At 51.2% G+C, this 16,541-nt stretch overlaps 2 protein-coding genes across 4 annotated transcripts in view; one reads left to right on the forward strand and one right to left on the reverse strand.

Annotated features, from left to right (window-relative positions):
- The window catches only part of WNT5B (Wnt family member 5B), a 67,659-nt gene that overhangs the window by 27,804 nt on the left and 23,314 nt on the right, over positions 1-16,541 (forward strand). The window contains exon 1 of one of the 3 annotated variants that reach the window (XM_072039776.1): positions 7,393-7,410. The exons of the other annotated variants lie outside the window; for them this stretch is intronic. Within the exon in view, the coding sequence (XP_071895877.1) occupies positions 7,408-7,410 (3 nt within the window). The 5' untranslated portion in view covers positions 7,393-7,407. Of the gene's footprint in view, positions 1-7,392; positions 7,411-16,541 lie in introns of those variants that run through there. 3 annotated transcript variants of the gene reach the window in all.
- Positions 3,905-6,771, reverse strand: FBXL14 (F-box and leucine rich repeat protein 14). Its single transcript, XM_005010220.5, has one exon. It carries the CDS (start codon positions 6,645-6,647, stop codon positions 5,445-5,447), a length of 1,203 nt encoding a protein of 400 aa, XP_005010277.2. The 5' UTR covers positions 6,648-6,771; the 3' UTR covers positions 3,905-5,444.

The following is a 16,541-nucleotide window of genomic DNA, read 5'->3' on the forward strand; positions in this document are numbered from 1 at the left end:
TTAACAGGAAAACAAAGGACCCCAGAATCACCGCAACAAATGGATTCAGCCGAAACTGTAGCATGGGGCTGGAGGGCGTGCAACGTATAAATCTTCCACGCACAGGCCTCCCATATGCTAGTCCAAGGGCAGTAGGACCCAGGTGGAGCCTCCTTTTTTTTTCTCCCCATCTCTCCCTCCCCACATGCGGCCTTGGAGGATGGACAGGAGAGGAGCCAGCCACAGGCTGTGGCCAGGGGCGCAGCTGCGGCAGCAAGCAGGGACCCCACGCACAGCAGCGCTTTGCTGCAGCTCAGGAGCCCGCATCCTCTGCCACCAGCCTGTGCCCATCTCCCCTCCGTGTCACGCCTGCTTTGCTTTCTGCCACCACCTCACGCTTTCGCTGGGCTCAGCATCGTGTCAGGGGCTGAAGGGCTGGGGCAGGCAGGGCAAAGCTGGTGGGGCTCTGAGGAGCGTGGGGGCACTGTGAGCACGGCGACACAGACGGGAGATTTCCAGCTGGCTTCCAAATAGTGTTTTTTTTTTATTGCTTTCTACCTCGGTTGCCAACTGAGTCATGTTCAAAAATTCGAGAGTGGCTGCAGAGTGAGAATTAAGTTTCCCTGTTACCCTGAGGAGTCATATGGTAATTGGTCTATGGTTGTTGGCAATGGGTTATTTATTTTAAGAAACCCTTCTCTTTACTAGTAAACACATGCGTTCTCCCAGCTCTGGCCTCGCCAGACAGTAAGGCCTGCATCTGTGCCCGAGGAAGTGTCATTCCTGGGCACCAGAGCACGGCAGGCCGTGAGGAGCGCTCGCTCCTTCTGCGGGAACAGCCCGCGGTGCCTCAGCGCTGGGCCTCAGGGAGGCTTCGGTTTCAGCAGTGTCCTTAGGCTTGGCTTCCGTTTAAATAGCACACTGAGCCATGTGGGCAATGTTTTGGGTTGTGTTTTTCTTCTTTTATTTTTATTTTTTTTTTTTAAGTGGGGAAAGGAAGTTTGGCTGTTTCTTGTTTGTTTTTAGGGAAGGACAAAAAACTATCCTATTTCTGATTACAGAACTCAAGAGCACACGCATTATAGGCATTTTTGACACAGATATCCAACCCATCTGAACGTGGTCCTTAATAGATAGCATTTTCAGTCAAACCCAGCAGAAACAAACCATATAGGGGATCTGTCCTGAGAGCTCTATCATGCTCTGTCCCTCGATAGAACTGCTGACTGCCCCATTGGAATTTAAATTTCAGAGGTAGTGGGAACCTGATCTTGAATTCCTGTTGTTTATAGTGCTCGTACATCCTCTTTTTCAGTCAAGAAGTTACTGTAGACTTTTTTTTTCCTTAACGCAGGAAAGAAAGACCCCACACCTCCCTGCAAGTAAAGGAAGATGGATATAGTGTCAGGCTCAATTAGATCCAATTGTGGTGGCTTTCCCTACAGCGAACAATGCAGCTTTTGTGATGAACTCCCAGCAGAAAGCTTGGAAGTTGGGGTGGGGGGAACAACAACAACACCCCCCCCCCCCCCCCCCCCAAGCCCAAATCTGGAGATAGCCTAGGTGCCGGCCCTTCTCCTCAGGGTGGGGAGGAGACAGCGCGCAGCTGTGGCCCCCGTAGAAAGAAATGATTTTCCCCTTTGCAATGAGGCACCGGCACACGAGGGGAGAGAGAGGTGGCTAGAGCTGGAGACAAAGAAGTGCAGATAGTCCAGCCTCAGCCCAAAGTGTCTGCGGACGAGGAGGTTGGCGTGGAGGCCAGGCCGGCCCTGCAGGCGCAGGGGACCTCCTCTGGTGGGGCGGCCGACCCACCTGGAGCAGCACCCGATGCGATGCGCTGGGGCGAGCGGCATAGCGCAGGGGGAACAAAGTGGCCTGCTCAGTGCTGGAAGTGCTTAAAATGCAAATGTACAGGAACTTCAGACCATCCCCCTCCCTCCTCGGCATAGAGGAAAGCAGCTTAAATACAGCCAGGCCTGGAGAGGAATGTTAAAAAGAGGGGAAGAATCACCCTCCTCCTTTCCATAGGGACCCTCACACGGCAAGATTCAGTATGCATGACTGAACAAGCAAGCAAGGACAGCTCCTCTTTTAACTTTCCTGAACAATGGCTCCAGCTTCTTCCACCATTTCGCATTCTGTCTACCCCAACTCCTCCTTTAAGAAAGGAAGGGGGCAGCGGGGGAGAGAAAGCCCTGCTGCAGGACTTAGAGGGAGAAAAGCTTTGTTTCGTGCCCTATAAACACCGCTTAAGCTCCATCTCAAACAACAATAAAAAACCCACATCGTGGAAGTCTAAAAGGGACCCTGTCAGGTTAAAAGTCATACATTAAAGAGAAAGATTATGGTATAGTACAAAGGATACCTTAGATTTTTTTTTTTCTCTGTTAACATCCCCACTTTACTTTCTCTTTACTTTCATCTTTGCTTGGGCAGTGGAAACCAACCGAGCCATTTCAGATTTCCCAGGTTCTGACGCGCTTGCAAGAGCACAGTTTTAGGTGATTGTCATAGCTGGGAAGCATTTTTATTTAACGGGTCTTCCACAGGGGATGGTGAGGGTAGGCCTCAATTTAGGTACAGAAAACCTCTGCCATCTTCCTGGAGCTTTAAAGAATTAACAAACCCAGTCCTTCTGCTCCCCCTTCCAAACGTCAGGTTTCCCCTACCACGAAATATTTAATTTGCTTGACAGCAAACTTCAGCACTTGCAGCTTGTCTGACCTCAGATGGAGCAGCTGCCTCACACCGAGCAGTCCTGCTCGGCTTCTCTCTAGATGCTGAACGCTCCCGCAGCCAGCGCTGGTCCTACCAAAACCCTTCCCTACAAACTTTTAATTATGATGTTACTCAACATCCTGCACAGGAGGGACCAGACTCTCCACTTCCTTTCCCTCAGCGGTCACTCCTTGAAGCGAGAGCAGCCCCAACCCCTCTGCACAAGCTGCACAGCACGCTTACCGAAACCCAGGCAGGTCGATACCTCTTCAAAAAGCACAGACAACACAGATACGGCATTTTTTTTTTTTTTTCAAAAACATACTTCATATTTCCTCTTTTATTATATAAATATCAGTTTAACCTTTTACTGTAAGAATATAAAATGTTTTAAGAGGATCTTTGTTATTTTTATACAAATTCACAAACAGTACAATTAATCCATAGGGGTCTCTGGGTTTGCGTTAACTCCATGGTCTGGCCTGTTACTGTGGAGGATTTGAGATTTTGAACACACAAGAAAAAAAAAAAAAAGCCAAGATATTGTTCTTAAAAAAAAATAAAACAAAAAAAAAAGTAAAAAACCAACTTACTCTTCCTCTTTAAAATAATAATAATTAAAAAAAAAAATCTAAAGAACCAGCTCCATTTTATTGACAGAACAGAGATAAGACAGATGAACTTCAGTCTCCTCCCCTTCACATTACAGCCTCGGGGCCTGCAGGCCTGCTCTGCTCCTCTCTCCACTCACAAACAGGAAGCCTCACATAGTGACCTTTTGTAGGTGATTTGGGAGGGGAGGGGGAAATATTTGCATATATCTCTATATATAATTATTTTTTTTAAAACCAACTTGCATTTTTACACATTTCTGTTAACAGTAGCCCAATCCTCAGCATGGATTCTCATGTTGCATGTTTGTGCTAGAAGAGTAAAAAATGCAGAAGCACAGTTTGGGTCCCCGGTCCCCAGTGAAGAGGGACGGAGAGGCACAACCAGAATGTGAGGGTGGGACACAGCAGGGTAAGCTTAAAAGCAAACAACAAATAAAAAAAAAAGGGGGGGGGAGAAAAAGAAGAACAAACCCAAGGGGCGTTATTCCAGTCTAGGCACAAAAATGTTTCAGTCTCAAAATCTCTTTCCTGTAAGAATTCCAGGGTTTTTGAGGAGAAAAAAAAAAAAAAAAGTAACAAATTAAAACGAGGTAGCCAGACATCATATATATATTTATATATATAGAATATATTCAGCAGAAAAAAAATGTACTTAAAAATCCACAAGAACAGCAACTTCAAATGTCTTTAAAAATAAAACCATGTGAGAAAACGAATACTGTAAAGAGGAGAATGAATGAGGAAAAGTGGGATCAGTTACAGGATATAAGCAAGGGATAGATGGGAGAGTAAGAGGCTGTTTTTGTAGCAGTAATTTTTTTTATGCATTTCAAAATAAAAACAGGTCACAGTATCTCAAATGAAGCAGAAATGAAGCTGGAGATTCTTCCTTAAGCCCCCTGGGCCGAGGGCAGCTAGCCACCCCTTCCAGCCGCTCGCCCCCAATCCAAAAAGAGGAATGGATATGTAGCTGGATATGTCTATCCCTGTTGCCAAGAAGAAGGAGGGGAGAAAGAGAGAGAGAATGATGAAAGGGAAGACGAGTCTCTCGGTAACTCTCAGGGTCCCCCAGTAGATGGGAAGGTCTAAGAGACCGGGGTCTGTGTCCAGTCCCTACAGAAACAGGCGTAGGAGGAAATGGCATCTTCATCTCCAGTATAGAGAGATGGGAGAAAGAACAGAGTGCCTAGGCTTCTCCCTTCACCATAGTGCAGGATGACATGGAAACAGACTGACAAAAGGAGAGGTTGTAGCTATCCCTGTTCTCAGTGCAGTGGAGAACTGGAGTAGTGGGAAACTGTATCCACCACCCACAGCAGAGAATAACAACATGGAACTGGAGATTGAAAACAGACCAAAAAAAAAAAAAAATCAATGTACCTAGGGAGCAGTATTTCTGTCACAATTCCCAGTTGATGGGGGAGGGGCAAGCGCAGAGGTGGAATGGTTGTTTGTTGTTTGTTTTTTTTTTTTTTTGGGGGGGGGGGATTTTAGCTTTTTTTTTTTCTTTTTTAAAAAAAAAACAAAAGCTGTGTCTGCGCCCAGTGCAGGATGACTGGGTGGCCAGGTACTTTAGTGTAGCTAGGAAGCCTTTTCTGCTGTTGTTTGTTCCCATCTCCATTCCCACTCTCCTTGACATAAACCAAAAATAAGCTACTCTCAATACATGGCAGAACAAGGGTCTCGATCTTTATCCATCCTTAGTGCACGAGGGGATGGAAGCAGGGAGTGGGGATAAAGAGGGGTGTCTCTAGCCCCAGTGCATAAGTGTGGGCTTCTACCTCTTCTGTAGGAGAGGATGCTGGGGGGTGGGTGTGGGGGAGCTCCGTTTCCCCACTGTGGAGCTGGAGGCACGACCTGGGAAAAGGAGAGGTGCTCTCTCTCTTTCCTCCTGCCCCCCCCTTCCTCCTCCTCCAGAGCAAGGGTCGTTAGGCAGCAGAGAAGAAGGGTCAAGGATATATATACTCTTTCTCCGTGTTCCTCCCTCCAGTGCCAGGGTGCGTGGGTAGCATGGCTCTGTGCGTGCCCCTCTCTCTCTTTCTCTCCTCCGTTGCAGCAGTCAGTCAGTCAGTCAGTCTGTCTGTCCGTGAGTCCCTCCAGAGGAGACGGAGGTCTCGGGGCACCCCCCTCCTCTCACCTGACCTTCTCGCTCTCAGTCATTTCCCAAAGTCCCAGGTTGAGCACCTTGAGGCAGGGCAGCTGGGTGATGCGCTCCAAGCCCCGCTTGGTGATGCGGGTGCAGCCGTAGAGATCGATGCCCGTGAGCTGGCTGAGGTGTTCGGCGATGAGCTCCAGGCCCTTGTCGGTGATGCGGACGCACTGGCCGATGTTGAGGGTGCGGAGCCCGTGCATCTGCCGCACCATGCGGTTGATGCCCTCGTCGCTGATGTGGCAGGAGCAGAGGGAGAGGGAGCGCAGGCCGTCCAGGCCCTGTGCGATGTAGGCCAGGCTCTGGTCCCCCACCTTGTCGCAGAAGGAGACGTCGAGGCCGGACAGCCGCAGGCTGCCCATGGCCAGGTGCATGATGCCCGTGTCGCTGATGTTGTCGCAGGAGCGCAGGTTGAGGCTGCGCAGGCTGCTCATGTGCGACAGGTGCAGCAGCCCCGCGTCCGAGATGCCGCCGCAGAAGCTGAGGTTGAGCTGGCGCAGGCGGCCCAGCCCGCGGGCCAGGTGCTTGAGCGAGAGGTCGCTGAGCTTCTGGCAGTCCTGCAGCGTGAGCTGCTCCAGGCCCAGGCAGCCCTCGGCCGCGCTGCGCGTCATGCCCGCCAGGTGCCCGATGCCCACGTCGGAGAGGTGCCGGCAGGAGCGCAGGTTGAGGCTCTTGAGGCGCTGCAGCCCCCAGGCGATGAGCAGCAGCCCGGTGTTGGTGATGTTGCTGCAGCCGCCCAGCTCCAGCACCTCCAGCCCCTTCAGGTACTGGGCGATGCGGCCCAGGCTGCTGTCCGTGATCTGCTTGCACAGGCTGAGGTTGAGCGAGCGCAGGGAGCTGATCTCGGCCACGAAGGCGTGGCCCAGCCCGTTGTCGGTGAGGTTGTAGCAGCCGCTCAGGTTCAGGCTCTCGATGTCGGCCATGCCCTGGATCACGTAGCTCAGGCTGCGGCGCAGCGACAGGATCTGCACCCGCCGGATGCCCCGCGCCGCCAGGCTGGGGAAGAGCGACGGGTTGGCGCGGCGCAGGTGCAGCTTGGCCTCCACGCCCCGCCACACCGAGCGGTGGTAGGCGGCGTCCCGCCAGGCCGTGCACACCTGCGCCGCGCGGCCCTTGTCGCGCACCTCCAGGTAGCCGAAGATCATGGCCAGCAGCTCGGGGAACAGGCACGAGATGTGCGTTTCCATCGCCCGCACGGCCGCGGCCGCCCCCGCCGGCGCCGCGCTCCGCCGCCGGGCCCGGCCCGCTTCCGCTCGGGGCCCGCCCGCCTTCCGCTGCGCCGCTCTCCTCCTCCTCCTCCTCCTCCTCCTCCTCCTCCTCCTCCTCGCCGCCGCCGCCCTCACATCGCCGGCCCGGGCGGCGCGGCCCGGCCCGCGGGAGACGCTGCTGCGCGGCGCGGCCCGGCCCTGCGCCCGCCTCTACCGCCGCGCCGCGCTGCTACCGCTGCTGCTACCGCTGCCGCTGCTGGTGCTGCTGGTGGTGGTGGTGCCGCCGCGCTGCTGCTGCTGCTGCCGCCGCGCCGCGCCGTGCCGCATCGTGCCGCCTCCCGGCGGGCCGCCCCCCGCGCTCCGTCCCCGGCGCCGGCCGCCGAGCCCCGCCGCCTCCCTTTGTCTCCGCGCCGCCGCCGCCGCCGCTCACAGCCCGCGGCCCCGGGCCGCCCGCATCCCGCGGAGGAGGCGGCGAGGCGGGGAGAGGAGGAGGAGGAGGAGGAGGAGGAGGAAGAGGGAGGGCAGGAGGCAGGCAGGAGGGAGGCAGCGGCACGGCCACGGCCCCGCCCCGCCGCTCCGGTACCGGCTCCGCCGCTCCGGGCCCGGCCCCGCCGCCGCCTGCTGCTCCGCTGCGCCGCTCGCTGCTGGGCCCCGGCGCCGCGCTCCGGCCGGGAGGGAGGGAGCGGGAGGAGGAGGAGGAGGAGGAGGAGGAGCCGGCGCTCCCCGCGCCCCTTGCGCAATGGTACGGCCCGGAACACTCCGAGCCGTCGCCCCGGCAACAGCGCGGCCCGGCCGCTGCTCCCCCCCCCCTCCCCGCCCCGCTCTTAACCCTCGCGGCGCCGCCCGGCGCACAAAATGGAGGCGCCCCCCCCCAACAGGGGTGTGTGGCTGTGGGGGGCTCGGGGGGGTGTGAGGGGCTCCGAGGGAATCGGGGAGCTCGAGGGAATGGCTGCCCCGTGGGGGGCTCCTGCGGCTGAGGGGCTCGCAGCGGTGTCAGGGGGAAGCGCCTGGGGCTGTGGGCTCGGGTGGTGGCAGCCCCCGGTGCCCCGGGCACCTGTAACACCAGTGCCAGGTGCTGCTGCACGCCGGGCAGGGCTCTGCAGGATGGTGTCAGGAGGAGCGGGGCTGTGCCGAAGAACTTCCGTGCCAAAGGGCTGTAAAGGAAAAAAAAATAAAAATAAAGTTTGTATTTGTTCAACACAGCAGGTCGCATCTTTAGTAGTGCTTGGATTGCCACAATGCTCAGGTCAGCCTAGCTACCGACACGTTTTCTCGAGCTCAACACGTTAGGCTCTGACTAACCTGAAGGAACACGCGCCTCATCCGAGTCTGTCTGCCACAGGAACACCTGCGGCTGCGTCTCCACACGGATTCCACATCAGGAGGCTCTTGTTGACCACCCGGAGGTTAACTGCTTTGTTTTCATGCTGCCTTCTTTCCTTTCTGCTTTAAGTTGGAGGCCACAAGAGCTGAAGGACGGCTAGGCCGTGATCCGGCAGCGCGATCCCGGTGCGTACACGCATCGCCGCCGACATTAGGCTGTGGTTTGGCAGCGCACGCAGTCCAGCGGCAGCGCTCCGAGCGTTGGCTCAAAGACACTCTGGCCGCGCGATGCGAAGTGCTGACCTGGTGCTCATTCACTCTGCCTGCTCCAGTCAGCTCGCAAAGTTTTTGACAGGTTAACATTTTACTAGCAGACTTTATGCCGGATCAGGTATCGCCGTACGCAGCTCCAGCCAGATCAGGTATCGTCTGCACCCCTGCAGCTGGCATGAAGCCAGCGCAAAATTGGCGCTGGCTCCGTATCGTGTGCTCTGGCTCGTTCAGCAGAAGTGTGATCATGTGCCTTGGCCTGATCCCGATCAAATTTGTGCTCCTGGGTGATCCAGCAAAGTGTAGGTCTGGTTTTAATGATCACAGAGACACGGCTCCACGCAGACACTGCACCAGGTATCGCCTGATAGGAATTTATCTTCGTGGTGTTTTTTATGTATTTTTGTGCTGTCAAGGGTGGTGGTTAACCACCGGGTTAGCGTGAAGATGATTAGGTGAGTATTGCTGAGCAGCAGGACTGTAAATCTCAAACACTGCAACCAAAAGGGAAAATTTAGGTGAAGTGAGGAGCAGGCGAAAGGCGCGCGTGTGCTGTGCCTCGCGGGCTGCGTGGGGCTGACACGGGGAGAATCGTTCAGCTGAAGACAGGGATCGCTCACAAGAAGGATGAGTCCCGTGGAGATCAGGCAACACGTGAAAAGAAAGCAGCGCAAAGGTGGTGTTGGTATCTCTCGGTGATTGGTGCATTACTCATAACTGGCAAAGCTACAAGCAAGTTATACAAGTCATTCCGAGAGAGTGCTAATGAAGTCTTTTACCGTATTATCCCGAATTTGGTTGCAGAACCTTACCATGGAAGTCACGCTGTATTTCCCATCTCTTTACCTTTCACTTTGAAACCACATTTGGGGGAAGCAGGGGAGAGCATACTGTAAGGCATGAAAGTTAACACAAAAGACTTTTTTCTTTATATCTGACCGTGTTGTGTCTTTAAGCGCCTGTTGTGCGTAACCAGCAAGGGTTAGAAAGAGATGATGCATTTTTTGGAGACCCTGAAGTTCCCTTTCTCACATGGTGTATTTCAAGTGCCTGTGCCTCCTTGTGAGCAGTTAAGATTTACGTGTTAAATGGAATTGCCCTGGAATTTGGATTCCTAATCCTAATCTACATTTTCTTTTTGTGGAGAGTAAAGACAGAAAATATTCTTCTAGTAGACTTTTGTTTGCTTTCTCTAAGTGACAGATGTTTGGAAATAGAGGCATAGAAAGAAAAGTAAAAGTACATGAAAAGGGGCAATTTATCACATGGCTGTTCGGTTGGTTTTGCGTTTCCAGGAGTAAAGAAATAAGTGCCATGTTTATCATGATCTCATGGTACAAATAGGAGGTGGTAATCACCATGTGATAAACTGCATTTTATTAAAAATCTCTGCCTGCCTCATACGCGCTCTGACAGCTAATCTGTCCCGCTGGAACCATGTCTGACATTCCAGCCCCTTGAGCAGCTCCCAACAGCCGCTTTCTCTTTTTGAAAGCACTTGCCAGATAAATGTTTCATTCTTTTTTTCCCCAATTACACCGGTGTTCAGTGGAGGCTGGACAGTTTTCCTTGGCGTTGGTTCAGGAGGATCTGCATAACTTGCTTGTGGCTTCAGTGACTGGGAGCAATCGGTGCCGATAAAGCTGCACCATCGCCTGTCCCTTATCTCTGATTGCATGGTTGGGCATAACGACCACCAGGTCTTTCTGCAGTTCCCATCTCAGTGTCTCTCTGCTTGTTTCTTTTGCTTTTCAGTTTGTAGGATTTTTTTTTATTTTTTTTTCTGTTCCTCACCTAGCTCAAATTGATCACTTAAGAGACAATAAATACATATTCCTTCTGTCTCCTTTTTCTTCTGCCACCCCATTCCACATGCTTTGTGCATTTTTACAACTTCATCCACAGAATGGAAAACTTGTGAATTTATTCACAGGAATCTCTTGGCATTTGGCTTTTCCTTACCAATCGGTGGTGGCCACTGGGATTGCAGGAAAGAAATGACACAAAACTGCTTAACCGGTAAGGCCTGGGGTCTGCTAGCCCTTCTCCAGGGCTAGCAGGTAGGAGCCCCAAGGTGATCCAAGGCAGGTAGGAGCCCCGAGGTGTCCTTTATTCATGGCAGAGGCTTTGGAGATCTAGGCTGTCATTTAAAATGGCAGTGCTTTACTTCCCACCCTTGAAAAAAAACAAGGCATGGATGGCCTCAGCCTCTATCGTTTTGTTGCAGAAGTTGCCGGCTTGTGCTGTTTGGGGTGTAGCCTGATAAAATCCGTTAGCTAATTTCCTGTGACTGGCAGGCGCTGGGTTTTTCAGTCTTTTTGTCCAGCCCACTGCTACATTACTTCTCAGTTTGAAGTGTTTCTCCACAGCCCAAGCTGCAGTGGGGAAATTTCTCCTTTCCAAAAAAATTGTAACTGGCTTAACAAGCAGTTCAGCTGACGCTGGTTTGGGACCGGTTCAAGCTCTAATGTCACCGGTTCGCTGTCAAACATCCAGGTGGCTGCAGTTGTTGGAAATCAACCTCACAAGTTGGTTTCCAAAACTTTGTCAGATTTGAAGTGTGTCCACAAAACTCAGCTAAGCCTGGGACAGCCCAGCACCAACAGCCCAGGTGTCTGAAACTGGGTTAAAGCTGATCTAGTGGATCTGCTTAAGAGGTAACTTGGGAAGTGGCTTTGTTACAAGGATAAGATCAAGCCCATCCTTGTGCACTGCTGATAGCTAAGCCACGATACTCTGGCTCAGCAAAATGAGGGTGCCAGCAACCTGTGGCAGAACATGCTGCCGTCAGGGTTACGCGCCGAGTCAGGCTGGGTGCTGCTACAGAGCTTTTCTGCGCTTAGCAAAGTGTCAGAGGAGTAGGTGGGGTGACTTAGAGGCTCCTTTTCTTCCTTGAACATGAAGCAAAACCGATCCCCTGGAACTCTTCTGTGATATAACCAGTAATTACATGACAAAGATCTCTATTAAGGCTTGCACATTTAAATGTAGGCAGAACAAGTGCAATGTGCACATTTGAGATACGTAAGTATATGTACATATATTCTGTACTCATACACACGTTTATAAATCAGGACAGGGCTGTTAGTGAATGGATTCCCTTTGGGATAAAGAAAACGTAACTAGTTAAGGGGTTATGCAGAACTTGTAGCTTTAGGATCCGCTTGCATTGCAGGGCTTTTTCATGAAGCTTGGGTCATAATGAAGCTTTCCTTAAAAATAATTTTAAAACAATGTGTTTACTGTACAATTATCGTGTCTCTGATATGGTGAGGTGCTGCTACATGAGTCTGCACTTTAGGATTACACAGTTTCTCCTGCACAGGGTAACTCTGCTCTGCCATGTATTTTCTGGTGTCACGGATGGCGTTGCCAAAATACAGTGTGCTGTGAATATGTGGTTCGGTGCCAGGGCAAAATTCAGAGTTGTCTTAGTGCAAACAGCAGCTCTGACTTTGAGCCTGTGGAATTAGCTGTTTTTTCATTTAGGTTTTGATTTTACTTGTCAACCAGGAGCCGACAGGAATACAACTATGCTCATCTGGGGAGGAATGCTCAGAGGATGTAAAGCATGGGATTTCTGGGTTCTACTCCCAGTTCTTCATTAAAGTATAAATGAAAGGATTGCTTGAAGAAGCAAAATAATTATGGTCCAGGCAGTTGCACTCGAATGCTGTGTACCTGTCGTGCATGCCTCATCTGCCCGTGTGCGCCAGGACTGCCTGGTGGCTGGGGGAAGCCACTCATGTCACACCCTGTGTAGCTGCCACGCACCTCGGTACACGGTGGTTAAATCATCAAAGGGAAAGTGCTCTGGCAGGGCAGGATGTCAGATCTCAAACCTCAACGCTTCCAGTGCCTTGCACTAGCTGCTGTTGCAAGTGCTGGGCTCTGCCATTCCTGTATTAGCAGTACCAAAGACGATCAAGATGGCAGAAAGTATCCGATGTGATCGTTATTATTAAAAGCAGCGGCAGAAAAACAAAGAGGCCTTTCAGGTAGTACTTGCTTTCGTAAGCCATTCCTGGGGATTGAACTCTGAGACCTCTACAACTGGAGCTAAGCCGGCAGCCCCTGCAGCCGCAGCGCAGACGTGCACGTCCGATGCACTGTGCAGTATCTGCTACAGCAGCGCGCTTCCCAAGCCTCCCCCTGGCAGCCCTTCTGTCCAAAATCCAGCGGAGAAGGCAGAGAAATGCTCAGGGTGCTGGCAGAGATGGGAGAAAAGTGGGTGCAACCCAGCAGGTCCACACACAGCCAGGGTAGAGGTAGCAGCAGTAGCCGGCTCGTAAGCAAGGGTTATGTGGCCATCAGGGGGGCTGGGAGCTGGTTCCCCCCACCAAAAGCTCCAAGGAAGAGAAGGCATCGATAGCTGGGCTGGTCCCTCTCCAGGGGCACCTGGGAGCCAGGTCCAGGGCAGGGTAATGTATGTTCTTAGATGTAACCTCACAAGAAGGTAATCTCGGCCCGGGGAAGGTACGGTTGTAGCTGTACGGTTCTTAAAACACGATATTTCTGTACCCAGGGATTACTGCAGTGTTGGGTTTAACTGTTAACTCCTCCCTCTCTGGACTGCGGCCACCAGCACATTTGCAGGTAGTAAATAGCCTTCTAAAATTGGCAGTTCACTAGAATTGGACAAGGTTATGTCACCTGCCCTACAAGCATTGGCTCCGAAGTAAGGTTTGGGAGGAAAACTGAAAAATAGGGTAGTAGTGTTTTGGAAAAATGCAGTGAAAATCAGAGTCACAATTTCAGCCCCGCATAGAACAGAAGCTTCAGGTGGGAGTTACAAAACGCAATTTCACATGGAGTGCAGGAGAAAGGTGCAAAATAATGTTTTATACAGAACAAAGGATTCGTAGTAGTCCTGGCCAAAGGAAAGTTACTTTAATATCTTGTTCCTAGAAGTAACAGTGCAGAAACTGTTGGTGTTAAATTTGCCTGATTTTCTGAAAGTCTTTTTTAATATTTTTTTTTCCTGTATAGAGTAGATACATAGAGAAGTGGTAGCAAAAGGAGGTGCCTTTCAGAACCTGCATTCACTCCGGCTTCCACTCCTGGGTACGTGCAGACACTCTAAAACCTCACTCAAGCCGCCAGAATTACCAGAACGCGTTATCTAGCAGTGCATGACAAAAACTCTTGGAAATTGTCTCTGAAAAAGCATGGGGGTGAAATTAAGGGGAGACATGAGCAGGCTGGGGGGAGCGAATGAAGTTCATGGTGTTGGAGGTGGAAAATCAATGGGTAAAACGAAGTCTTTTGTTTTTTACCTGCTCTCCCAACTTGTTTCTGTACCGTTCAGAAAAACACCAGAATCCTTGGCCTACCATATATTTCTTTATTAATTAACCTTCTATGTAGCCAGACTCTGTCATATACAATGAGAACACAACTTTCCTTAATCCAGATGGTTCCCCATTAAAAACAAACAAACAAACAAACAAACAAACCAACAAACGTGCGTGCACAGGAGAACACAAGTTAGAAATATTGCTTTTAGTCCTTTTTTTTTTTTTTTTTTCCAGCATACAAGCGGACTGAATTATGTGGAAAAGCAGCTTACTTTCCACTATTTCACCCCTGAGATCTACTATTTTCCTAGTCTTGTTGGTGTTGTTGTTCCATGCTTTTTGCCAGCAGACCCAGGCTGTATTCTTTACGTTCCTCTTGGAACAGGGAATCTTTTCGTCTGAAGATTATTCCTTAATGCCCCGAAGCAGGAAACATAAACAACAAAAAATCTTTAGATATATTGAAACCTGTGAAAATATTTATAGAATGGCGATGGTTGCCAGGACGTGGGAAGCGGCAGGTAACTAAATAATACTCCTTTGCATATCCACAGTGCCTTTCGTTTGGCAGGCTCGGAGCTCTATGTAAGCGCTTAATACTTTGAGTTTCGTCCTGTTCCTGGCTGCTCCGAGCCGGTTTTAGCCCCGTTGCATCTGCGGCGAAACGGAGGCCCTAAAGGTATCTCCACGTGGATGGGAGGTGCGTCCCTGCCTGCTTGGGTGCCGGGTGCTTGGGCTCGCGCTGCCTGGCGTTGGGTGCCCAGAATTACAGGCACGAGATCAGGTTTTGGAAATCCAGGCCCCAGCTTCGTGTGCTGAGCTCCTCGCGGGACTGGGGCTCCAGCCCAGATCTGCTGGCTGCCGACCCAGCGCCGAGCTGCAGGGCTGGTCCTTTGCTGGGTTTCAGTGGATCCTAGAGAGCGCTGGCATTTTAGCAAGTCAGCTGGCAGCCTCGCCGTGTTTTGTTTCGAATGGTTCACATTCTTCCATCTAATTCCCACACTGAAAATTTCCAGCTTCCTATTTTCCCCTAGCTGTCCCAGCAAGACGTATTGAATATGCAGATGTGATGGCACACACTCACACACGTGCTTTTCCTGAAGCAACCCCTCAAAGTTTGTTCTGCATGTTTGTTTTACTCCAGTTCCTCTAATCCCCAAAGTGACATTAAACAGATTTTTTTGTTTAACCTTTGTATGAAATGCTCGCTCTCCCTTTATTTGCAAGGATATGCGGGTTTAGTTACATTTTGTTCTATTCCCCTGTGCGTGGAGGAGACCCTGCGTAAATGAAAACATATTATAATTGCTATGCACCGCACACAAATTTCTCTTCAAACTTCTCCCATGCATGCTTTCTCTTGAACATATTTATGAATGTGCACATCGCTATATTTTCAGGCACATTCACATGCTAACTAACTCTGCTTTCTCTGTATAAGTGTTCAGCAGTGTACGTGCCGCTCACCCAAAGCCATTGAAACGCATTTCAAAGGCCGGGAGCTCTTTGGAGAAGCAGGGCCGGTGGCAGAGGAGCTGGGGATGCTGGTAGCCCATCTGATAGTGATGAATCTCTCCGTACAAACACGGCGCTGGGCTTGACCGAAGAACTGCACCCTGTCAGCACGAGCGAAGTGAAGACAATCAGAAAGCTGGCTTCTGCTGGAAGTGAGGAAGTTATTTTGCTGCAACAGCATAAATCCTTAATAGGATTTCTTGCTTTCCCTGCAATATAGAGACTCAGGCAATTCCTCCTCTCCTCCTACACCCTGCCCACCACAGGGGTGGGTGCGTATGTCCTCATTCACCAGCTTTCTGTGCCCCACGCCTGCCAGCGAGCATACAAGACAGCACACACATCACATCACCCTCCTGTGCAAGGCAGCATGCTCACCTCACCCGCAGGGCAAGCAGCCCTTACCTTCCCTGCAAATGCCCTGTTTTTTTGCAAGGACGTCGTATTTGTCCAACAAAAGCAAGATTGCATTCCTGATGAAAGCCGTTCCACCTACAGTCCTGTGAATGTCCTTTTGTGTGGTGGGATAAAAGAGGTGGTTTTAGTTTTCTCTGTTTGAGTGGCAATTGGAAGGCCTAAACCCACTTAATTTCACCCGTTGGGTGCATGCTTTCCTTTTAGCTTGAAGGGTGGAGCAAGCACATTTCTTTCTTTGGAAAAAGCTGTCACCTGTAGACTGTTCCCTTGCATATGGAAAGTTCTGCCTGGGGTGTCTCTGTGAATATGGAGTTAATGATAACTGTGCTTACACGGTGTCGCTGAAGGATCTTTACAGGCATTAGAGCCTGTAGCAGATCACAGCATCCACAGGCAGTATCACGATAGTGGTCTGAAATAAATCTACCTTTCCTTGGTCAATAACGAGACCTCATTTCGGATTTGCAGTTAGTTAGAATTAAATTGGGGTGGCCGAGCAGGTCAGCAGCAGAGCTGGGAGGACAACGTCCCGACCTGTCCCCGTGCTGTAGGCACCAGACTCAGGGGCTGATCCCCACCTCTCCAGCCCAGCCGAGCTCCAGACAGAGCCACCACATCGAGGGCTGCTCTTGCCAAAGCATGGGCTCTGTACGTGCTCCCAGCTGGAAATGCTGCTGCTTTCCAGTTCAGTGCCGCACATTAGGCGGTCACAAGCACCATTAGCATACGGGTGTGATGCAGCCTCAGCGTGACCGGGAGGGGAGGCAGGCTGTCCCCATGGGACCCGACCTGATGGCCATAGGAGAGGACTAGATGCTCATGGATGCTCAGCGCAGCCTGGGGTCAAATTCCCCGGGGTACATCCTGCACGGCACTTTCTGAGTAGATGCGGTGTGAGATAAGCACCTGCATTTTCCAAAGGATTTAACCCTTGGAGTTTTGATTCTGGTGGTTTATGGCATTTTTTTGGTGTGTCAAAAGCAGGAAAGGGAAGGCTCAGTTTTCCACAGGCACTTCTGAAATCAGATTCCTCGTTTTGAAGCTGAGCTCC

This window comes from Anas platyrhynchos, chromosome 1 (assembly GCF_047663525.1).
Source record: "Anas platyrhynchos isolate ZD024472 breed Pekin duck chromosome 1, IASCAAS_PekinDuck_T2T, whole genome shotgun sequence".
Taxonomy (NCBI): Eukaryota; Metazoa; Chordata; class Aves; order Anseriformes; family Anatidae; genus Anas; species Anas platyrhynchos.